General features: G+C 46.5%; 1 protein-coding gene across 7 annotated transcripts in view; it reads left to right on the forward strand.

The window, feature by feature from the left end:
- Positions 1 to 25,615, forward strand: part of MYO9A (myosin IXA) — a 1,154,601-nt gene that overhangs the window by 620,852 nt on the left and 508,134 nt on the right. For all 7 annotated transcript variants that reach the window (XM_069624659.1, XM_069624658.1, XM_069624661.1 and 4 more), the window contains one exon: positions 10,598 to 10,739. In XM_069624659.1, coding sequence (XP_069480760.1) covers positions 10,598 to 10,739 — 142 coding nt within the window. The remainder of the gene's footprint in view (positions 1 to 10,597; positions 10,740 to 25,615) is intronic.

Consider the following 25,615-nt stretch of genomic DNA (forward strand, 5'->3'; position numbering starts at 1 on the left):
ATATAGCACCCCTTCCTGTCTCCGCACACAGCCTACGCCAGACTGTTGTCTCTGCTGCGTCCAGAAAAAGATCAGCCAACCCATCATCTTCCTGCTCCATTCCCCCAGACAAGGAGGGAAAACGCCTGGATGCCTTCAGCAAGAACATTATAACCACTGCAGCCACTACCATCAGGGCTGCTAAAGCAATGGCCATTCTCTCCAGATATGATTGTGAGTTATGGTACAAAGTAGAGTTTCTGCCCGACGACAAAAAACAAGAGGCAATGGACATTTTCTTTGAAGGTTGGCACCAGACCCTGCCATTACAGTATCGGTAGATAATGCTGACACAGGATTTCGCCATCTTGGAAATGGAGCAGTCCTTTGCCGACAAAGTTGGCTCGAGACTACTGATTTTCAGCCTGATGTGCAATCTAGAGTCGTCGACATGCCTTTTTCGATGGCGTAGACCTGTTTCAATAAGGTGGTCGACGAAGCCTTACTCTCCATCAAAACTGAGTCTGCTCACTCCCAGGGCAAGCTGCAGCAAAGGCGCCAGACCTTTTGTTCTGGAAAAAGGTGCTTCAATAGAACTTCACGGGATAACCGTTCCTTGTACCATTCCTCTTCCTCGTACAAGACACCATACTCCTCAGGGGAGTGATGCAGGCAGAAGTTGCAGTCCTACAGAGACGCACAGCGCCGCTGTGGCTACTCCCAATCCAGGTGTCAGTCTGGCAAAAACCATGACCAATACAGGGCCCAGTACTCCCGCTTCATCACCCCAGTGGGAGTAAGGCTGTGACGATTCATCAGGAAATGGAGAAACATCACATCTGACGAATGGGTGCTCCCCCTTCTGCAGTAGGGCCACTTGCTGGGGTTCAGAAACATACCACTGGACATTCCACCCGCACACAAGCCAGAGAAGTTAAGCCACCTCCTGCTACAAGAAGTGTTGTCGTTGCTAGTAAAAGGGGCGGTGGCAGAGGTGCCAAAGCAAGAACTGGCTACAGGAGTCTACCCCTGTTACTTCCTGGTAAGAAAATAGGCACTGCACAACAAGTCGGGGAGTTGGAAGCATATATTAGATCTAAGGGTGCCCACCAAATTCCTACAAGTACAAACGTTCCGCATGGTAACACTGCAACCGGTCCTGTCCCAGCTGCAACAAGGCGACTTCCTGGCATCCCTCGATCTTGAGGATGCATATTTTCACATCCCTATTCGCTGCTCACACCGGCACTATCTGTGTTTTGTGGTGGCAGGAGTACTCTACCAATTCAAGGCCCTGCCCTTCAGCCTTCGTTCAGCTCCACAGGTGTTTACCAAGTGCCTTGCACCAGTGGAGGCTCACCTATGGCGGAGAGGCATTCATTTATTCCTGGACTTGGATGACTGGCTGGTAAGGGCCTCCTCCTAACCACTGACAGAAGACAGCACAGCGTCCACCATCCAGTGTCTGCAAACCCTCGGAGTCTCCATCTATTTCCCAAAGTCGCACCTTGTGACATCAAGACAGGCGCTCTACCTGGGAGCAAAGCTCAGCACTCAGTACTGCACTACAACTGCCACGGACGAGAGGGTGGCGGCACCACCTCAACAGTGCCCGGGGGCCCCCGGTTTCGCGATTACAAGTCGCTGCTGGGGTGATGTCATGCATTCCTCTGATCACTCACTGCAGGCTGCGCATGTGCCCGGTGCAATAATTCCTGGACTCTCAATGGATTCAGGCATTAGGGTCCTAGGATGATCACATCATTCTGACACAGGACTTCAGGCAGAACCTTCGCTGGTGGTCAGTGAGGGCCCTCTAGTGAAGGGTGCCCCATTCAGGCTACCAGACCACCAGGCCACCGTCCCAACGATCCCTCATTGGAGGGATGGGGAAGCCCACTGTCGGGACCAACACATGAGAGGGCTCTGGTCCACATCAGAAAAGGGGCTACACATCTTTCTGCTGGAATTGCAACCTTTTTCTGGGCCGTAAAGTCTTTCCTCTCCCTACTAGCGGGGAAGGTGGTGCGAATCGACACCGACAATGCAACATTGATGATCTATGCCCGGAAACAAAGGGGGACCAGGCCGTCACAGCTGTCCAGGGAGGACCAGGCCCTCTGGCACTAGGCATTGCAACACCACATGTTCCTGATTCCTCCATCTACCAGGGATTCAGAATACCCTAGCGGACTCCCTCAGCAGGGAGTTGCGCTCTTACCACGAGTGGGAACTGCACAAGGACCAACTTCACCTGTTGTGTGAGACTTGGGCACTCCAGAGATCAACCTTTTTGCCACCTACGACAACAGTCGGTGCAAGAGTTTCACCAGCTGATTCCCCCACCCGGAAAGCTTGAGGGCGCCATTGCGTTTCCATGGGAGGGTAAGATTCTTTATGCAATCCTCCGATCCCTCTGGTGGCACAGGCTATCAACACGTTCCGACTATATCGGTGCAAACAGATAGTAGTGGCCCTTGCGTGGCCAAGACTGGTACTCCGACCTCCTCGCCCTATCGTCAGCTGCTTCTCCCAAGTTGACTCCACACCAGGCTCTCCTGTGCAAGAACGAAGGGGCGGTGCTGCACCATGACCCGGCCTTCCTCAATCTGATGGCCTGGCTCCTGTGTTCTTAGAGTTCGGGTCTTTGTCTCTTCCACAAAACTGCCAAGAGGTTCTGGGCTGGGCTAGAGAACCGTCCTCTTTGGTGTGTTACAAGAGCAAATGGAGACACTTCTAGGTGTGGTGCAGAAGTCACCAATTGCGGCCTCATGCCATTCGGCCACAAGACATTTTGCCTCATCTATTATCCTTGGCTGGGGCGGTGTTGGCACACACTTCAATCAAGATGCACTTAGCTGCCATTTCCAGGTACAACCGTTCGGCAGGCATGCCATCCCTGTGGTCTGTAAGGAAGGCATTGTATCAAACAGTGAAGACAGACACACGTCATCTCAGTTCAAGGGGGGTTTATTGAACTTCAGTGGGTTGGTTAAACACCTATCTAACCTAAATCTAAGGATGGGAGCAAGCTATGACCATCAAATAATAACGCAGTCCTAGTCGAGTCTCTGTCAAAATAAAAGGGCCTATACCAATAAACCTATTGCCAATCCTATTTCTAAATACAAAAGGGTGTGGGACAGTAATGTGTACAAAAATTAAGTGTTCAAGAAATATGTCAGGACGGTTGAGCAGTTGGCCTCCCTTTCCCATGTTTTCAGCACGGGGCAAGGCGGCACGTTAGAGCTGCAGACACACTCTTATCTGCCACAAGGATACAGTTCAATGCATAGATATCAGAGCCTTCTGCTAAAGTCACTTTTCCAATAAGTCTCTTACTGTAGAGGGCCTTGTGTAACAAACAAATATCAAAGTTCCATTCCTATCATGATCGTCACTTCCAGCGTTTATCATGGGTCTCCCTCCTTCAGGCTTGGACCCCCTTTTTACCACAATGTTTACACTTGGTATCCCTTGTTTGGGCTGGTACCATGGATCTCCCTAGTTCGAGCATGGATCCTCTTGATATCAAAATCGAAGACTTTAGAATGTGTGATGGGTTTTGCTTAAACCGTCGCAGGACCACTTCGATTCACTTCACACAATGTTCTCATCAATCTTCTACTTTCATTTTTCTTGGTAGGATACCTTGGAGACCTTCGATTGAGCCCGGTGCCGGACCACTCTGTCAAGGGTATTGTATCTTTCCTTCTCAAGGTCAAATATTCATCAGCAGTTTAGCTTTACTCACGTCTTTCATCACATGCGTTTAACAATGTTCATTCCAACGCTCATTATACAGTGTTGTGGCTTGCAACCTTGACATCAACACAGACCGGTCTTGCATTGTGTTGCTCTCTCTGGCGCATCTTTGTTCTTTGGATCCAAGGACAATACCCCGGCAGCTGCTGCTCCTCCCCACCTTGGTAGGTTACGCGGGAGGGCCTTCGGTGTCTCCGACACTCAGTGCAGGATTTGCAGGATTCTTCAGCCTGGTTTCTTGGTCTTGCGCTTTCGGACTCGAAGGTTTCTTGAAAGTAACTGTTCCATGCCGAAAAGGTCAAGGGTATTTCCCTCCTTGCGAACCATTCTTGGTTTACCGTCTTTCTCCCCTCGTTCATCTGTCGACTCGAAACTGCTGTTCCTTCATGTACTTTGCCTTGCTCAGAGTATGCTCTTGTGCTCCTCCTTTTAGCCATGTGGGAAGTTTAATTTAAGTCATGTGTGAGTGATTGGCTGACTTCGCCTGACCATAGTATTAGGACATGGCAGGTACACTGCTTGGGTGTGAGTCTGTTTTCTCCCAGAGCGGGCTGTCTGTGTGAAAGTGTTTGAGAAGGGAAAGGCGGCCGGGGAGAGGAGGAGGGGGGGGGGGGTCAGGGGTGTAGTGTAGTAGAGTAGAGGGATAAAGTTCCCAGATATTCTGGTAGGATGCGGTAAAGGCGTTACAGGGGGAGGGATACCGCGTCTCGCCATCCGGTGTCCCACTCCGAGAGAGAGAGAGAGAGATATAGATATAGATGGAGAGAGAGCGATCCGCCCCCACCCTCTGGGACTAGCGGGTGAGACACCTTCTGGGTCCCACCAGTTGGTGAAAGTTCTTGCAGGGAGATCTTTCACGCCTGTCTGGCGTCCAGCGCCTGCATGGGAATTGAATGAGCTGTTGTCAAGGCTCATTTAACCTCCCTTTGAACCCCTGCACAATGCGCCCAACAAGCATCTTTCCTGAAGGACTGCCTTCTTGGTGGCCATAACATCGGACAGGCAAGTAGGAGAAGACCATTATATGCACTAATCCGACCTTTATGCCTAAAGTGCTGTCCACCTTTCATCTGAATCAACCAGTGGTTTTGCCAGTGGTTTTCGGCACACCGACTTCTCCAGGCTGAGCAAGCATTGCATACTCTGGATGTGGTGCATGCCCTAAAGTACTATGTTGCATATACTATTTCACTCTGTCTTACGGACCAATAATTTGTGTCTTTTGGCCCGACTGGACTGGGAAACGCCTTATCGAAGTATTGCATATCAAGGTGGATTGCGGCCTGCATTTACTTCTGCCATCAACGGGCTGCCAGGCCCAAGGCTCACTCCACCAAAGCAGTGACTGCTACCACTGCTTTCTTCTCCGGGATCCCGCTGCCTGACATCTGCTGTGCAGGTACCTGGAGATTGGTGCACACATTCACCAAGTTCTACTGCGTCAACAGAGATTCGACAGAAGAATCCAGCGTTGGCCAGTTGGTTCTGAGGAACCTTTTTGTGTGAGGTTAGTAAGTCTCCAGTCGTAAGTTGTGCTGGGAGATTGCCTCCGCCCGTATGTATTGTTTATTAATACTGCTTTGTAATCTATTGACAGCACGTGAATCTATGAAAGATCCAATACTGGAGAAGGAATAAGTTACCTGTAACTCCAGTTCTCCAGCATTGTTATCTTTCATAGATCCATATGCGACCCTTCCTCCTACCCCCACATGGCTCATCTTTTGGCTCTTACTGCCACTCACATGCGCTTGCCAAATCTGAAGATGGCCGACAGGGGAGGAGCTAAATGTGATGTTGGCGGTAGGCAGTATGACCCAAAGATGACTGTACTAGAGCACAAAAGGAAGTGGAAGTTTAAGTTTAAATTGCTGTTACCGAGAATTCCCAGCCTGATGACTGGGAATATTCACAGCATGTGAATCTATGAAAGATACCAATGCCGGAGAACCGAAGTTACAGGTAAGTAACTTATTCCATATGTTCACTTATCCCCTTGACTCTGATTCTTCCAGGTGACACTATAGGTCTTACTGAACTTGCTTGGGCTCAAATTGTCTGTCCTTGGTTCGGGTGAGGGGGAGCACAGGGGTCGCATGTGCACAGGGCACTTTTTGTGTACGGAGCTGGTCGCAGTTTTTACCATATGGTTCCAGGGAAGTACTTGAAGGCCTCCCTCATGGGATTGCAGAAGAATGGTTCCAGCGGAGTTCTCCACAGTCGGGCGACGACAGGTGATCTTCCAGTGGTGAACACATAAGCAGCCCCTCCTCAGCTTCCCTTGTCGTTAGAAGGCTATAATTGTGAGGATAGTTGGCTTATGGCATGCGCTGAAGATCCTGGGTGTCCCGAGGCTCTGCTTGGAACAGCGACTAGTTCAGCGTGGTAGCCCAAAACAACACTTCCAAAGGGTTCCAAGGCGTGGATCTGCAAGCAGGGGTCGAGACTGGTTGTTCCCACCAGTACAAGGGTCAAAGCGTCTTTTGAGATTAGGTAAAATAGCAGGGTTTCACCGGGTTAATCACTGCAGTCGATGCTGGTCAGATGCAGGGGTCATCAGCGGGCCACTCTTCTTTGTATAAATCTTGGTTCCAACAATGATATGCTGAATGGCTGCAGGACACCTCCTTTTATCCAAGATTCAGGCTGTGAGCTAGCCCAAGCCCAACAATGGAAGAATCTGCAACATTCAAACAGGCCAGGGTTGACCAGTCCTGGACAACCACTGGTCATCACAAATGTCTAGTAACAGACTTTCGGGTGCCCGAGGATGTAGACTAGGACCAGACAGTCCCAGCCCCCTCCTCTGGCTCACACACACACAAAGCCCATTTGCCCACGAAAGCAGCAGCTTTCCCCGGGTAAGGGGTTACCATATATGGCATTTTCTGACCTACTAAGGCCGAAGGACAAGTTGGCCAAAGAGTATGCGAAAATCTCATGGCAATGCCATTTTAGGGTTTTAGCCACATTTATTAGTCATGTGCGTTAAATGCAAAAGGGCATGACAAAAATATTTTTAAAAAATGCAAAAATCACAGCTGCCACCAGCTTGTTTTAGGCACATATGAAAAGTAGCTAAAAAGCATATACAAATAAATTAGTATACAAAGTATCCCAACTGCACTTCACTGTAAGGTGATGTGTGTAATTGTAACAATACAAGAAGGAATAAAGAGAGACGATAGGCAGACTTTCACGGAAGCACTGGCACCGTTATTAACGGTGCTGGTGCTTCCGTGTTCCCCACTCCCATCGAGTCCGATGGGACTCTATGTGAATGGGGAACAACATTTTACTGGCGCCTCACTTCCTGGACGCCAGGGTTGTAATGCCCCGGTGTTTCCGGCAAGCTAGGCGCCAGTAAAATGTACAAGTCTGGCAGCAACCTGCCAGTTTTACCGGCACAGTTACCGCCGGACTTGTAATGAGGCCCCTAGTCTCATCATTGACAGTTTTAGGGACTACTTAGTTCCCTCATATGAGAGAGAGAGAGAGAGAGAGAGAGAGAGAGAGAGATTTCCGAATGTGCGGGTAGTGAAGGGAGTGGTTGGGTTGGCCTTTTAGGTGGCACCTGATTGCGACAGGAAGCCTGCATTTTGTAGACAGGTGGGGGGGGCAAGCTTCTGTGTCTGTAGTCACATTCTCCTGCTCTTCACCACTAGTGTGAATACTTTCAAGCAGCAATGAGCAATCCTGTCTGGCCCCTGAAGGACTGTATTTTTTATTTTGACCTTAGTCATCCATTTCATCCCAATCATAGTCCTTTTCCTCTGACTCCTCATCTGTGGATGGAACATGGGAAGACTGAGACCTGAAGTTCAAGTGCACGGCATTTTTTTCTGGCCTGATCTTTGTTACATGATATCTGTTTTACGCCCAATACAATAGTGGATGTATTTGAAAGTGCAGCTTCGGGGTGCACTGTCATTGTGGCGCAATACCGGTTCATGTACTTTTACTCCATGCTCTTCAAAATGACATGGGATACGGGTAGAATGTTGCCTTAATGACACCTTCAATTGGCCTTCTGATGTTCTGGCTTCACTAGTGCACATACCAGGTGCTGCAGCTGGTGTAAAGGGATTAGGAGGCGCATGTCTCTCCCTATCTGTAGATCATTTTGGTACTCCAGACATATTATCGGCTCGTGAGCTGTTCATTCACTTTACAGACACTGATGGTTATCTCCTGCCTCTGTGGGTGTCTAACTTACTCCTACCACCAGGGTCATGTCAGCGTTTCAACGCAATAGCAGAAGCTGTCCCAAGGTATTCTGGGCTGCTCCCTGCAGTTTCGCCCTGGGGCATGTGGGCTGAGCGTTCACTCACTTCTAGTCTTCATATGTTTTGTCTCAATGAAGGTCTGTCACTTTATCCAGCCAACTATCACTGTTATTTACTCCGGACCCCAATAAGTCTCACACAAAAATCAAGTCGTGTGCGTCTATCGCACACACTGGATCCCTAAGCTTATCTCACAGTCTAGGATTCCCTACACCTATGCCACTCGTGAAATTAACTGGAAATAACTGCATGTGTCACCCCGCGCAATCAAATATGCTGTTACAGTTTTTTAAATCTGCCTTGCCAAATCACCACGTATCGCATCCCTTCCTCCCACTCAACTACATTGTGTTATCACTTTCCCAAATGTCTAAAGCCTGTGCCTCCACAAAATGCTCCGGCATCTTTGAAAGCTTCCAAAGACTGCATGAGATTTAACCACATGGCTCCTTTATATAGCTAGTGGATTTGAACTTTTGTTTCAAACTTTTCATATGTTTAGACCTTGGTTTGAACTTTTTGAACCAGCTGAAATTCAGATGGTTCGAAGTTTGAACAAATAAATTTGCCCAACATTATCCATGATCCAAACCCAGCCCTCCTCCGATCCATCCGGCTCATACCTTGCGCATGGCTTCAGCCCCTACCACCAATTGTTTTCCCCCCATGCGGACTGTGCAGAAGTATCAGTTAGCAGATGTGTTTTAACATGCTCATATTTTTTACTTCCATCTCTCAAGCCACAGAGGTTTGATGATGTACGTACTTTGACAAAATGTACGCAGAATTGGATTTGCACACTTAGTTTGCTGTGATTGGAGCCATACGTACCTTTAATTGGATCTTTCCTCATGTGATTATTTAGTTTAGTTTATTATTTGTATAGCGCAACCTAACCCTGAGGTGCTTAGACATGGAACATTTGTTAAAATTACAGTACAGTAGATGAAAAAGACAGACAGGAACAGCAGGCATATGGACCAGGTTACAGTGTGGTCATTATGTCTGCAGCATGGCATATAGGGGGTAGACGAAGGAAACGTTAGGCTGGGAAGAAGTGCTCCCCAGACTTGAGCAGTGGTAATGGATATGGAAGTAGTGCAGGTACAGTAATTAAAGGCAAGCTGGAAGAGCATAGGCCAAGCGCTGATGATGCATATCAAGAAAGTGGTGAGCTAATGTTGCTGGGTGAAGAGCAGGTCCTTCACTTTGGATCTATAGGACCAGAAGGAAGGTTCGGCTCTGATGTCTATAGGGAGTGTTAGCACTTTGCTGCTAACACCGGGAAGCTCAACCCATCTGCAGTTTTTAGGTTATACTTGGGTATATCAAGTTGTGTTTGGGAAGTTGTTTTTCAACAGCAACTGCCAGGTGTCTTCAGAAGAATAAATAACTAATATATTCTTAGTCCTGAGTATTCTCAGATGTGCCTTTCAGACCTAGCACTTTCACTGAGGGTCTGCCAAGACCTAACACCAGGATTGATCAATCCTGGATTGCCACCATTAGGGGCTAATACTAGCCCTCTAACTAAGTTGCCTGGCAGTGTTGTCACACACCCAGGACACACACTAGGGGCTACTTCACTTTTGGGCCTAATAGATGTGTCTTCTTTGATCTTAACTCGGTAGGCTAGGCATCACAAGTATGCAGACACTGCCATAGAACAATCTATCAATTCAAACTTCATGTAGAGACCGTTTGTTGCACTTAGTGGGGTTTCTCCTGCCTTGAAGTTGTCAACATCCAGAATTTCCTGATCGGTTTAACATGTATTTTAAAATGCTGTTTGCTCAGTAAAACTGCTCCACACAAAAGCCTACACACATACACTTGGTTAAAGCTAACGCTGCATCACTGTTTTTCCCAGACACATGCCTGTAGAGGACATTTGCAAAAGCATTCATGCAGTTGGGCGGGCAGTAATGCACAATATTTTTGGCTGAGGTTCTTTCATACGGATTTAAGAGTTGGAGTTCAGCCTTCCTCAACATTTGAGGGTACTTTGTGATCTTACACAAGAATGGAGCAAAGGGGCTCGGATTTAGGAGTAAGTAGAGGTTACTCCCAATGACGACTACCGTACTCATATTCCCCTTCTCCTTCCACCTCACAACCATCCCTCTATTAACCTAATAAGTGCCTAAATGTATTGTGTGAATAAAGGTCTGGCACTTGTAGCCAGGAGCTTGCAAGATAGTGGTGCTGTGTGGGGTACGTGCCTTTGCATACACCCTTTCACATTATTATTTCTATTATAAAACTACTTTGCATCGTGCTCATGTCCCATTCCCGCTCCCGTGGAGGATATTCCCCCAGCACAAAGGTAGGGAGAAAATAGGCTAGGAGGACGTTGGTTACTCCAATGAGTTAGTTGTACTTTTTTATCCAGTGCTGCGATTAAGTAGGAACTCGATAAAATATTTTCCCACTATTTCAACAAAACAATTATGCATTGGTATTCCTCTGCTTAAATGTGAGTAATTTGATTCTTGTACTCAGCTTGACATTGTCACTTATCTATTAGTTTTTAATTATTTTGCATTTATTTTCTTCACTGTTTTCAGCTTCCCACAGGCTACAAATCAGACTCTTCTGGAAAAGTTTAAGCGCCAGCACGAGGGAAATGGTTATATTGAATTTCCAGCAGTGATGGAGCCGGCATTCATCATCAAGCACTATGCAGGGAAAGTGAAGTATGGGGTCAAGGTCAGTACCATGCCTCACTTTGTTGTTTGAAGCAGTGGCCAGACCACTGCTGACTTAGTTGGCTACACACTCCTCAGCACCACCTCTCTTCCCAGACCAGTGCTGCTTGATGCATGATCTCTACACCTCTCCACACAGTTCCTGAAGGGTATCAAAGGGCATTGCTGTGCCATGCTGCCACCTGGTTAAATGCTACTCCCCAGCACCACTGATGCATGGTTGTAGCTGCTACACCCAAGCCACCTTTTCAGCTGCAAGCACCATATTACCTTCTTTGAAGGAGCTCCTAGACTAAAGATGTATCCACTGTCCAATGGATGACTGCGCATTCTTCCAATGCCACTATCTATTGGACATGCTTCTTACTAGATGCGCTGCGCACACTCATTAGACCATCCTCTGGTCAAAGCAGCTAAACCAATGATTCCGCATTCTGCCCTCTAGGTGATCTGCACAGTGCTTAATAACTCACTTTCTAAATTGTGAGACCACTGGAGCTCTATGCTACCCACTGGTTAAGCATCTCACTCATTAACACCACTTTGTGTAGCGGTCGCCAGATTACAGCATCTCTATGCTGCTCTTATGATCGACTGCACCCAACACACTTTCTTCATTTTAGTGGCTTCTAAATGAGGGAAGACCTGTGCTGCCATCTGGATGATTTGCATGCACCTTACTGCCTCATTCTGTAGGTGGTGTCGGGGCAATACTCTGCACAACCATACTTTAAAGGGTGGTCCTCTACTTCTTGCTTTCCCAATAGAAGTGGCACTTTGCTAACACTTCCCCTACTGGCTACTGTGATGAACTCCCCTACCTGTATCTAGGTGTCAGGGATGTTGGGGTCATGGCTGCTGCTATCTGACCTGTAATGCTAGGCCCATCCTGCCTTGTCACAGGTCAAAGTATGTGGCATTACACTTCCCATGCCTCTTCAAGAAATATGTATATGTTAAGAGTAAGGTTTTGCTCTGGGGACATTTTGAGTCATGGTTGCCATATATGACAACTGAAATCAAGACATACCCTAGAATCTTACTGATGAGGCTTGCAGCTGCTTGCCGGAGTAGTCTGGGGAAAGACCAGCCTGACGGCTGTCAGTCAGCGAGAAGGTGCACATGGGCCTTCTGCTTCGTGGAGAATGAATGAAACCTAAAGAAGGCTTAGTCCGTATTGCAGCACAACATTAAGACTATGCACAGGTGAGTTTGGTCCCTGATTCCCAGATCCACCAGTCTTTATGCCACACTCCTTACAGTATGCAAGCTCAAACATTCCTGCATAGGATGGCCCCGGGCATTGTCTGGACTCAATAAAAGCTGCGACATTCTGGTAGAAAATTGAGGTGGATGCAGGAGGAAAAGAGACAGAGGAAGAGAGTGGAGGGAGGAGGAAGGAGGGAGAGCGAAGAAGGTAGAAAGCGGTATTGGGAAGGATGTTAGAGGAGCGGATAAGAGGGCTGGAGAGAACATTAGAGTAGAGATGGGAAAAGTAGAGTTGCTAAGAGGAACATCTGTGTGGTCTGAGGGGGTTGGAAGGAGATACAAAACAGGGAATTGGAGGAGGCATTTGGGAGGAAGACTGGGCAGATAACTCACGAAGAAAGTGCTAGTCTGACATGAGGTTTGCATACACCTCTCAATTTCAAATCCCCGCTGTCGGGCTGACTTATTCTTTGATCCATCCAAGTTCAATAAATCAAGAACTATTTTGATAGAAAAAGAGATAATAACACCTGATATTACTGCACTTAAAAGCTCGAATCTGCTGTGAAGCACTATGGTGAAACACAAATTATTGTAAAAAGACATAAGAAATATCAAGGTGGAGGTTAGAAGGTAAATTGAAGAGGAGGCTGAGAGAGACAGCCAGGAGGAGGGGAGAGAAACCCTTTGGGGAAGGAAGGAGACTTGGGAAAGAGTTTCTGAGGCTTGTGGATCTGCCTAGCATCGCATGCTGTGCATAGGCTGACATCTAGTGGTAAGTACAGAGTACAGCATTCTGTTTTCGTGTTTCATGCTTGTAATGCTATCCCTGTGGGACGTGTATTGTACTCATGATCCTTCACACATCGAGATCCCTCAGATTTTTTTTTCGCCATCATGGTCAGTGGCATATGCAGAGCTTGTAGCCTTGCTACTGAGATTGATTTCCCTTTTTAAAATAATTAATATCAATATCGCTATTTTTCGACAGTCGTCTCGACAATCGATCCTCCTACATTCAGCGACTACAACATCTCAAGCTTCGATGAACGCCACCTTCTCGGCGGCTGGCTGCGATCTTCACCAGGCTTTGGCTTTTGCAGTAGGGAGAGCGGAGTTGGGGGAGGGGGGGGTCTTCCATGTTTACATTCCTTTTATAGAATGCCTCTTCTTGAATCTTTTCTACTGATATTTGTCTAGCTGCTGCTAAATTTGTAGAACACTATGGAATGGACACCCTTTAAATTCTGTCCCTCCTGTAATAGAAAATGTCCTTGCAAAGATGCACACCAAGTGTGTAGCAATTGCCTTCCGCGCGATCAAGACAAATTGTGTTGCGATTCCTGCAAGCTTTTAAAGCTGAAAACGCTTAAAGACAGGGGCAGCAAGTGGTGGGCAGCCTACGCCATGCAGTCCGAAACCCATTCCCCTACCAGCATTGTTCGGTTGGACGAGGAAGAGCTTGGCAGCTATGGCTCCATTTCGGAAGCCAACGACTTACTAGAGGAGTTCCGTAGACTCCCGCGTGCCTGTCCCCAACCCCACTAGGCAGGCTGAAAGATCTGCTATGGGGAAGTCCCCTGGCAAAAAGGGGACACACGTGCACTCACAAAAGCACACAACCCCATGCCAACCTTTTGATGGGATCGTCGAAAGGGGCTTCAACGGCAACAGAACTTTCATTGAACGTTTTGTCAAAAGTGATCGAACCCTCGCGTTCGAAGTGCACTGCGCACTCACATTTGCACTTGTCGCATGGCTCTAAATGGTTGAGAAGTGGTGACAGAGTGTGACTTGGACTCCAGATGCAGAGATGTGTAACAGAGTACTAGAGCCTCTAAAATCCAGAAGAGGTGTGTACTACAGTAAAGTGAGAATAGAGAGCGTGAGCATATCACTATATCCCAGGGTGTGGATCAGTGAGCAGGGCACTATATCCCTCGGTATGCAAGGGTGAGCAGCACCCTATATCCCTGATTAAAAGAATAAAGTGTGGGAGAGGCCTTTGGCCCAGAAGAGGGAAATAAGTAACAGAGGCAGAGAGTCCCAGTGAAAGGGAGGTTTTTGGGACACTTGGCAAAGGGAGGAATCTCTAAATCCTGAGAGGAGCTAGTTTCCGCCCATAAATGCCCGTTGACCACCGATTCAGATAAGTTTAAACGGCTGTCGAAACATATTTCAAAACACAAACATGGGGAAAAACACGCCAAAACACCACAGAAACCTACACAGCCGTCTAGGTCCCCTGTCACTACGTCGGTAACCTCCTCTACTTATACTTCGGCTACAGACACTTTGTCTAGGCCTCTGCATGTAGATCCAGAACTTATTTTCCCTTCCTGAAGCCCCAAAGACAGGTACATGGACAAAGGACAAATTTGAAAAAACTACGGACAAGGCGTCTGAATTTGTAACCTTTATGGAAATATGCCCAATAAAATCAAAGTCACTGTTCCTAGATGATGGTGTGCCACCTCCCAAGAGTCCCAGACTTCATCACTTTTCACCATATGTGGTCTCTGAAGACACTTCAAATATTTTCGAATAAGATTATCAGGGGGATTTATATTTTATCCAAGACCAATGGGATAAAGACCAACATTTTTGGCAAGGAGAAGCTGATCCGGGTGCTTGGCCAGCAACTCCGACTCAAAATACCTTGGATGAGCCAGATGTTGTTTTTGGCGATGATCTTCTAGAGCAGCCCAGAGACTTGTCTCCCATTGACAGTCGACTCCTATTTAATCTATTTAACGACAGCTAGCCAGTCTATCCCACTCTTGAATCTCACTGTCCCTTCTTACACCATCCCTCACACAGGCAGTTAACCCACTTGTGGAGAAAATGTTCAAACCTGCACCAACTGGCCCTCAATATATTCCGGGGTCATGTAACACCTGACTCACTGGTAGTCGCTACCAATATCCAATACAGAGATACTGAATCGAATTTCTACCAAAATCCTGTTACCATCCGCTGAAGAACAGAAGGATGCCGCGAGAACATCAGCTCATCCTGCAAGCAAAAGTGTAGACATTACTTCAAAAAGGAGCCCTAGAACCTGCCCCCTTTCTAGAGTTAAATGAGGGTATTTATTCAGTGTACCCAAAAAAGACTTGTATTAGATCTGCGTCCTGCAAACCAGTATGTCAAGCCACTGTAAATCAGGATGACTACACTGCAGAAGGTAATCCCTCTTTTCAAACAGGGGGATTACATGGCAACATTGGACATGAAAGATGCATACTTTCATATTTCAATGTTGCCTGTTCCAAGTGGGAAACACTCATCAGTTCAAAGTACTTCCAGTTGGCAGCATAGCCTCAGCGCCAAGCGGATTCACCAGGATTCTAGCAGTGGTGGCGGCACATCTTTGCAGAACATCCATTCCAGTGTATCCTTAGACGACTGGTTAATTACAGGAGGCTCACCTCAAGTGTGTCTCGAATACCCAAGGTACCATGACCCTACTGTTCCAGAAAGGGGTCTCCATCAACGAGAAAAAATGAAGTCTTGTGCCCAATCAAGTGAAACAATTTCTTGGAGCTTTGATTTGGGCAGAAGACTGTTTTGTCTTCCCCTCCAACGAGTGAGTCCAAAACATGCTTTTCCAAATTCAACAATATACAGCCAGGCGTCAGATAACCGTACGCAAGGCCATGCGCCTGCTCAGAATGATGGCTTCTTGCATTTTCCTGGTGCATCACGCCCGTCTGCGCATGCGTCTGATGAAAGAGTGGCTCTCAAGACAATGGTCTCAGGCAAGCGATCAGTGGGACTATCTAGTGGCCTTGCAGTCTCTAGTTCTAGCTCTGCAGTGGTAGTCAAGGGAGAACCTTCTGAAAGGAAAATCATTCACTACACCAGCAATAGAGGCCACTCTTACCACAGACGCTTTCCTATCGTGGTGAGGAGCACATTACACAGTGCACGGGGTGTGGACACAGACACTAGCAAACAGCACATCAACCTATACGTTTCTATCAGTGTTCAAAACTCTGAACGCTTTTCAAGACCAGTTTCAAGGGAAGACAGTTCTAGTGCTAACAGACAGCACTGCAGCCATGTTTTATATAAACAAATAGGGTGTGACACACTCTACCGGTCTGTCCAAACTAGCCCTGAACATATGGGGCACTGAGACACCTGTTCCTTCTGCCCCAACATGTTCCAGGGAACACAATCTTGTAGCAGATGTACTCTGCAGAAAGGTGCAACTTCCCATAGAGCATGAATGGCAGCTGCATGCCGACATTTGACACAGCATCCTCACAGAATAGGGTCATCCACATATCGATCTCTTTGTAACACTGGAGAACGTGCAATGCCCAGACTTTGCCTCCAGGTATCCCCAGACAAAATCCAAGGGGAACGCCCTGTCAATGAATTCAAGGCATACATTAGTTTTCCCAAATTGATTAGCAGAGTTTGCTGATTAATATTTACTTGATTAGCAAACAAAACCATTTGATTAGCATTGTTGTACTCCTATTTTTAACGCCACCCGAAGTTACATGTACGATACAAATGAACAGAAATGCAGCAGTAATGTGTACCACTGAAGTAAGACATTAGTCAAATAAGTCAGACCTTGTAAGTTTTTTAAAATTCCACTTGATCTGCAGGTTAAGTAACTTGGTTTACCCACTCGACCGACGAGAAATGCATTAGACACATGGCAACGGATGACAACATATTTAAATGTGCTTTCTGTAAAATGGTGCATAGCGCCACAATCCCACTTTAATTTGGCATACTGCTCCCATGCAGAGGCCAGCCCTGCACAGTGAAACCTTTATTTGATAAGTTTAAATCAAACTTTCAAACACCCCCTGCACATGGTACTGGCCCTTCCTAAAATCCACTCGACTAGGTGAGTGTGGGCGAAAATACTTCGCAAGCCCTGGATGAGTGACTGTAAAAGGTTAGCTTCTATATATGATATAAAGGCTCTGAAAACAGTTTGGCCAGCACTCGAGTGCAGCTGCTAATATATAATGCAATCATCCTAGAGCAAAGCGAGCTCTGGAAGCTAGCTACAATGATGGTAATGCAGTAGATCTATAGATGTACAGACTGGATGGAACTGTTGATCACTGCTATGCGTAAACATCTAGTTAGCTTTGTTTATTCATTATGTAAAAGGAAAGCAAGTAAGAGACTAAGCAGAGTGGATGCTGTAGCAAGCAGAGAACTGGGCAAACTAGGTGGAATATTGTAGCTAGCGGCCCTCTCACTTTCAGGGTAGCTGGTATAAAGCAACAGGATCAGCTCACGAGTTGAGCACCTTTTGCAATCTGCATGGAACCAACAGGTTACAGAACTAGGTTTGCAATTAAAAGCATTGGCTGTGTGACCATGTACATTTTCATAAGTGCTCACTCATCAATATGATGCATCTTCCCAAATAAAATGAAATATAGTTGACACTATATTTAGATACACTAACCTACACTTTAATGTAAAGCATGGAGACAATGCAGTATTTTACTGTAGCAATGCATTATGTAACATTACATTTTTAGAAATGGAATTGAATGACTGCATTTTAAAACAAATTAAAGTTATCACATACTTTTCTTTGGCAGACAGGATTCGAGTAGCTTGATAAAGGTATTATCCGGATTAGTTCTGGTTAGCAATTATTTGAAAAATAAATTATTGCTTGCACACTCACAGAAGCCTTTGGCACATAAGGGTGGAGGAGGCTGTTGCACTCTCCATTAGCCCCTTGCAGTGAACAGAGAAAAGAGGGTGGCGAGAGCCCTGAAAGCGAGAGACGAATGCAGTGCGATCTGTGCTTTCATTGAACAGGGTAACTTAAATAGCTAGCTTTGCTGCACAAGTGCCAATTTAATTAGCACACCTACAGAATTGCATAGCAAATTACTCCACAACACTGCTTATTTTATGCCTTGGAATTGGTCAGAGAGATTGGCTTACGCCTTTCCCTAACGACTCCTCTCCTCAACAGGATAGTTTACAAGATGCACCAGGTACAAGTCAGAGTTATCCTAAAAGCTCCAATGTGGTTCACACCTAATGAGGATGTCTCTTTGTTCTCCAGTCAAACTTCTATGCCCGTTCTACATGCTGTCCCAAGATCAGGGATCAACACTGCATCCATGTCCTCAAACACTGAATTTAGCAGCTTGGGTCCTGAATTCATAGAGTCGGGGTGTTTAACTCTGCCTCAAAGATGTATTGACATTCTTAAAGGGGCATGTATACCTAATACGAGACACTGCTATTTCAATATATTAAAACGCTTTGTCATTTGGTGTACATCACGTAGCATCAATCCTATTGACTGCACGCCTTCTCACATTGTTCTATACCTTCTTTACCGTTTGGATTTCGGGGCTAGTATTTCATTCACTGAGACTGCATCTAGCTGCTCTTTCTGCTTACACCACCTCTCAAAGTTTCTTGGTGGAAAGTCCCTGTCATTAAAGCCTTTACGGATGTGGTCAAAGGATTACACCCTCCAATTTCAAATCCAACACCTGGATGTGATTTGAATGTAGTTATTCCTAAGCTTATGGGCCCTCCTTTTGACCCAATGCATAAAACCAGTCTTAAGTGTCTCACTTATAAGATTGCTTTTCACGTGGCCATTACATCTATAAGGAGGGTGAGTGAACTGCAGGCTCTCTCAGTTCAAGATCCATTTGTCACCATTCACAAGGACAAAGTGGTTTTACGCACACGTCCACGTTTTTATCCTAAATTAATCTCGAAGTTCCATGTCAATCAGTCTGTAGAACGTCCGTCTTCTCCTACAAGTTGAAGTGAGTGGAGCCTCCAAAGATTAGATGTCAGGAGAGCTGTAATGTATTACTTGATAAGACCAGACCACTATTTAAAACAGACCAGTTCTTTGTTTCCATAGCCACTGGAAGAACAAGGAATCCTGTTTCAAAGTCGGCTATTTCAAAATGGATTCTAAAATGCCTCCAAATGTGTTGTGATGAATCCAATGGAGCCAATGCGGATTCCCTGGTGGTGACCACCTCCCATGTGGCCAGGGGACGGCAGCTGCTACCTGATCCTGGGGGTGGTTTCATGAGGAAGGATCTCATTGGAGGAGACAACTACTGGATAGATGGCATGACTTTGTTGGAGGAGTCAGTGTTTCCCCCCTAATGGCCTATTGTCATTATAGTCAGACCCCCACCTTTCGATCAAACACTGGCAACTCAAACACAACACACTTTGTTCTTGATGTGCCCTTTTGTGAAAAACGAGAAAAAAGACATCAGGTATTGAAAGCCCAAAGAAAGTTATGGACTTCAACTCCCATAACCACTCAGGTACTGAGACGAGGACGACGACAAGGGAGTTTGCGCAAAGTGACAGAAGCCCAAAGAGCGAAATGCAAACTAATTGTTTTTCTAAACCTGTAACGAGCAGGACTTTTAAAAATGGGAACTTCACGGATGTGAAGGGAGGTGCAGGTACAGTGAGCGGTGCAGAAGGAGATGTTGCCATTCATGCAGGGGCTCCTGAATGCGAGGCACACCAACGTAGCCTGCAAAACAGAGGAAGCTGCTGGGTAAGGAAGAGGAATGGTGCATGCTAGATAGAAGGGCCACGGAGACGCCAGAAGCAGTGCAGGAGCTCCTGGAGGTTCGGACGCTCGGCGAGGCAACAGACTTCACCCTGGGCCGAGAAGGAGAGCTGGCATGTGACTGCAGAGCTGCGCAGGGGGCTGGAAAAGCATCTGCACACTCCAACTTGGAAGGGAAAGGAAGAAGCCATAATGCAGAGGCGCGAGCAACATCGGGAACGCTGGAGAAGACCGATGAATCTGGCTAAAGTAGCTGGGGTCCCGGTGTGTTCCACAACCGCGCAAAGTAGTGATTGATTGGCACAAGATTGATCATGCATATAATCAACAAAGGCAAAGTTTGTTTGAATGCAGGCAAGGCAAGTACAAATTCAACACTCAATAAGAAGAATGTTTGATGTAGAAAATATGCAAAGGCAAAGCTTGTTTGAATGCCACCAAGGCAAGATTCAGTGAGAAGAATATATGAATGCCGCCAAGACAAAATATAAAGGCAAACCCCAGTGAACTACAGAAGCATGAGATGCCAGAAAGTTTGATCAAGTACATTTGAGCAAAATATTACCACAAACAGACATACCTAGCAGCACATGGTATGTGCTACTTTGGTTTAGCAAGGCACTAAGATCCCTGGTAGGTGAATACCCCAGGCAGCTGAATCTGAGAACTGTGAAACACATGAGAAGTCCTGGCAGGTGAGTACACCAGGTTATTGAAAATTGTATAAATAATCCTGGCAGGGGAGTATACCAGGAAATCTGCAAAGATGCAACAACTCTGACAGAAAAATTAGTTACAGAACCTTTTTGGTTAGACAAGAACTTTGTGAGTCCAGTAAAGACACCAAGGAACTGTTGACAAGAGACGTTTTTGCCATCATGTTTAAGAATCCAGGTGAAGTTGACCATCCTCTGGATCCAAGGGTCTTTACCTTGGAGAACATTTTTGTGGAGTCATTCTTACACTTTTGATTTTGAACACTTTTTTTCTAATGTCAAGTTAAATACATTTTCCTTGCACCTTTGGTTGTTTTTAAGTGTGAGGGCCAGGACAGGTTTTTTGGACACAAGGAGGCTTTTCAGTTACTGACTTCCTGACTGTGAGGAAACTGAGGGTGTCCTCACCTCTTTTTCCCCAGACTCCTCCTCTCAGGTGGCATGGGAAAGTCTGTTGCTTTTGGATCTCGACCCTGGGGGTGGATATACGAGGGAGGATCACCTGGGTGGAGGGATCTTGGGGAATGGGGAGAGGACATCCTTGGGCGAGACATGGTATTCCCCCTTTCCCTTTCACAATGAACCATCTGTCCCTAAAGCCTTTGTGGGATATCGTCAACCCCTTCCCTTCTCCGCCTTTCAATCTGTTCCCCAGAAACATTATTTTAGTACTGGGACGAGGAAGAAACCAACTAGGAGGACACATACTTGTTTCAAAAACATACATGTATTAGAGAGCAAACAGAGGTGAAAAGGCTTCCTTTATTAAATCAGACAGTTTGAAACACCAGGCATGTCTGCCTAATGGATTCCTCCAGAGTCAGCCACTAGAACTCAATGACCCACACTTGGGGTCACTTCACACCTGAATGATACAAAAATGCCCGCCGTTCTGAGGGAGGATTGGGTTTCAGGAAAGGAAGCCGCAGACCCAGGAGGCTGGAGACGTGCTGTCCAGGAGAAAGGTATGCCACAGCTGTGGTCTGCTGTGCAAGGGCATGGAGGTCCTGCCATCCGCCAAAGCGGGTCTGGTGGGGAGAAGTGGAGCTCCCCGGGACCACAGCCGCTGCCAAAGGAAGCCAGGAGAGCGGGTGGTACGCATGGTGCAGACCGCGAGCAAAAGGTGGAGTCGGGAGAAGCCAGGAAGCACCGGAAGCCTGGAGAAGCCCGTTGCGAGGGACGTCAGGAGGAAGAATGCTGCTGTATGCGACCAGTCAGTGTAGAGCCAATATACACTCTGACCGGTGTGCTCCGGTAATGGTTAGAAAGTCCTTTGCAGCTGCCGTCTTTAAGGCAAAGAGAGTGAAAGTTGTGTTGAATACCGGATCAAGTATTAAGAGATTGAAGGCACATGTGAATCCCGTACAGAGTAAAAAGGGATTGAAAGCAATTGTGAATACTGCACGGAGTAAGAAGCATTGAAAGCACTTGGGAATACCGCACAAAGTCAGTTGAATGCTCAGGAAGGGAATAAAAGCAAAGTGGTGCATAAAAACAAGAGTCAAGGAATACAGTGTGTGAACAAGTAAAGGCAAAGTTAAGAGAGTACCGAGGGACTACGAAGATGGAAAACTAAATGGTGGCCCAGGCATGGCAAATTGAGAGAGACTGGTGTTGGCAGAGAATAATTAAGTGCATGGTGACTAAAGCAGCTGGGGGGACAGTGTCTGGAGAATGTGGCACTGAAGAATCAACTAAGCATCACTGTCAGATGAGACCAGTGGTTAAGTGGTGATGGAAGCAGTCAGAAAGGGTATTGGTTGCGTGACCTGTAATGGGTGGACCCTGTGGTCCGCCAACTGCGCCTAGACTGAGTGCCCTACTTGGAAAAGTCAATGAAAGCAGATGTTAAGTCAAGTTTGTGTTTCTACGTCTTTGTCTGAAAGATTGAAATTAAGAAACAGAGCTGTGTTGATTATGAAAGCTGGAAGTTTGAACTCTTGGGGGAAGAAAACCCCGACTTGGGAGGTGTCCCAAGGAACTGTGCTATTTTGTAAGCAAGAAGGTTTGAACTCTTGGGAAAGGGAATCCCCATATTTTGAGAACTATTTTGAACTTGGGGAAGCTGAGCCTAAACAAAGAGCTGGAAGAAGCTCAGAACTTTCTTTTGAACTCTATTCTTTTGAGACCAGCATCCCTATACATTGTATAAAGTTAGTTGCGAGGGCAAGTATAGGTTTTGGGCACAGACCGAGACTTGCGTTGGACATTCTAATGCAGACAGTCCTTAGTTTTCTTAAAGTAGGGAAATCCCACCTTTGCATAGCGCAAGTTAGGCCTTACTCCACCCCAACTCTTAAGTTAAATAAAACTTGAGTATACATTTTAATCTGTTGTCTGTATCTTGCTTAATGATGCCTTGACATGACGGACAGATCCTTTATTTAAGTTTCTAGGTCAGGAAGTTCCTCTTTAGAATAGGGCTAGAGAGGTTTTTCCAACCCATTTTTGTTTAATAAAAATGTCTTTAATTCAGAATACCACAACCTTGTGTCCGTCTCATTTATATCCCCTCACAGTTGTTCTCTTTCAAAGAGAACTTTATCCTTTACTTCCAGAGCGCACTCTGCTCGAGGCACAGAGGCTACTTTAGCTTTCATTGCAAATGTACCATTAGATGCCATTTGCAAAGCAGCTACCTGGAGTTCTATTCACACCTTTACACAGCATTACTACTTAGCAGGGTCGGACTGGGACAGGAAATAGGCCTGGGCACCTAAAGAAAAAGTGGCCCACCCCTCGCCTCAAAGTGGCCCTCAAACCATCATCTCTTCTAGAAGACAGTGAAGGGGGAGGGGAGGCAGTCAGAGTGGGTGGGTGTAAAGAGCCTGCCATTGGAAATCAAAATGCGTGCCGCAGGCTGATCTATTGGGAAGGTAACAGGTTAAGCACATTTAGAGAGATCTGTGCAAACTGCAGTTCACAAGTGCGAGTCCTGGTCGGGGACAACACTGCAATTATATCCTCACACCTCAGAAATCCCCAGGGTCCACCAAAAGGCATACCATAGAAATGGGGTAACTCATCACGAGCTGTTATAGCGCTTACAAGTAGCTTTGTTTCCTTATTGGTAGCTATAGTATGAGGATAAACAACCTTGCGATTACCTGTTAGCACTGTGGGGGGACCAGACAACCCGCCACAGTGAGGACCAGGAGCACCCGTGTCAAAATATGTTTCTCCAGTGCTGCTTGAGAGAATGTGGGTGTCCGGGGAGCAGGAGGGCCCTCCTAGGGCGTGTCCGCCAAGGGGCAGAGCCTCTATGGTACAATGGGTGCTCTGAGCACTGGGCAGACAGTAGAGCACAAAACTAAATACTCAAACATCACATCGTCCTCCCCCAGCAGCCTAGCCCTGCCTCTGCACCCCTCTGTTAGGCAGAATTGCATGCAGTGCCCTCTGGGACCACTACACACAATTAGGACTACAGGTGTTAGCCAAACCAACCTTTGGTATAAGTCTGTACCACACAGTTTTTGGTAGTGAGCTGAGCAGCCAGGCTTATCTAAAGAGTGAATGTGAGCAGTACAAGTAGTTACACAGAGGACCTTCAATCACAGTGGTTCAAGTAGATACCTATACTCAAGGTTTCGTAGTAAAACACTTATTAATTTATTACACAATCATTTAGAAAACATTTAACTAGTAGAAGACAACTTAATATTATCTACCGATTAAGGTTTTGGGATCGCTCTATTACGTGTGCGCTGGTTTCCACTCTCGAAATAGATCTTCAAAACAAATGGCTAAACAAAGGGGTGGCAGCGAGTAGTACCATTCCCTCAAACTTCCCACAAAGTTTGAAATAAATTAACAGAGTTTATGGTTTGGGAAGATATCTCGTGCTCAAACCACTGGAAATCAATAGGATTTCCTAATACAAGTTCAATGTCACTCAAAATTGTTTTTTGCAGATTCAGTGTCACTCCAAAAATCTGTTTCAGTGGTAAATCACAAGTATTTTAATTCTTCAAATTGGGAAAAGCCGACACGTGGCCCCTTCAAGGACCTTAAGTCTTCCATGAAGGGGCTTCTCTGTCGAGATGAACTTGGCAATTCGAACCTGCAGCAGGGCTTCACCGGGCAAACCAAAGGTCCAGGAGTTGCAGCAGCCGTCCTCTTCCAGCTCCTCTTCGGTTTTTTCGTTCCACTGGTCGACTCTGCTTTCCAGTTCAAGAGACACGCCTTTTAAACAGTTTTCTCCCTTTCATTCCAGCCTAGCTGTCGCTCACCCAGCAGGGTGACTGCCCTTGCCAGACAGTCAGCCAGCCAATCACGCCAGAGTGCATTTGGGTCTCCTAGGAGACTAAGCACCGGGAGTTTCAGGCACCTCTCTCACTTCCTGCCCAGACACTCGGACGCCAGAGGCGGTCTTCAGTCCTGAAGCCCGCCAGAGGCAGTCTTCAGTCCTGAAGCCCACCAAAGGCACACGAGCAAAGGGGCCAAACCTGGTTTGGCGCGCAAAGACCAACCATAGAAGGACATTTTCCAAAAAGAAATGGTGAAAAAAGAAGACCGGGACCTGTTCAAACAAACGGGCTTAAGGCGCCATCTTGAAAAACATGGCTCCCGTGATTTTGAGCTACCGGTGTTCGTGGTCGGGAAAAATCATGGTAGTTTGTTGTAAAGCCACTGCCACCAGCCTTTTCAATAGGAAAGGGTAGCCTTTGACTACTACATGAGTTTCTAGTCACCGGGGATACTAGGTAACCCCTCCAGCAATCTATAAGAAGATAGTGTGTGCTGGGCCTAGGAAATTAAAAAGACTAGTAAAGTCAATTTAGCCTTACATTCTCTGGGAAACAGTTTATCCCAGAGAAGGTATTTAAGCCTTGGGACAGCCTAAAAGGCTTCCATGTGTCACTGCACTGAGGCTGCTGTGTGACACACAAGAAAAGATGCCTATGGAGTTGTCTAAAACTCCATAACCAAAGAAATAAACACAGAAAACAAAATTGAAAAGTTCAAAGCCCCAAAGTTTAGCAAAAGAGATGGAGGGTTCTAAGGTAGAGGCAATTAGCACATTTATGAGAATTCTCCCTAACGCCCTCCTCTCCCTCCTCCAAGATGTGCACACAGAAGAGAGGTTCATGGGTCCAGGAAGGTGTCTGCTCACTGCCCCTCCCACCCCCTCCAACGTCCCAAAGGAAGGGTGAGAACGACCTGTGCAGTAGAGAATCTTCCTTGCCCACCCTTATTATTCTTCATGCTACCATTGAGGCATCAGAACGCCCTATGCTCGGTGTGGCCAGGGCCAGAATAATGTCTCAAAATAACAGGGACCAAATGGGACCCCCCTCAATCATCGGCACGTGGCGCTACTCCTAAATTGACAGAGTTGTTAAAATTGAGCGAGTCAGTGTACAAGCCAGTTGAGCAAGT

Source organism: Ambystoma mexicanum, chromosome 11 (assembly GCF_040938575.1).
Source record: "Ambystoma mexicanum isolate Mex_15411 chromosome 11, UKY_AmexF1_1, whole genome shotgun sequence".
Lineage (NCBI taxonomy): Eukaryota > Metazoa > Chordata > Amphibia > Caudata > Ambystomatidae > Ambystoma > Ambystoma mexicanum.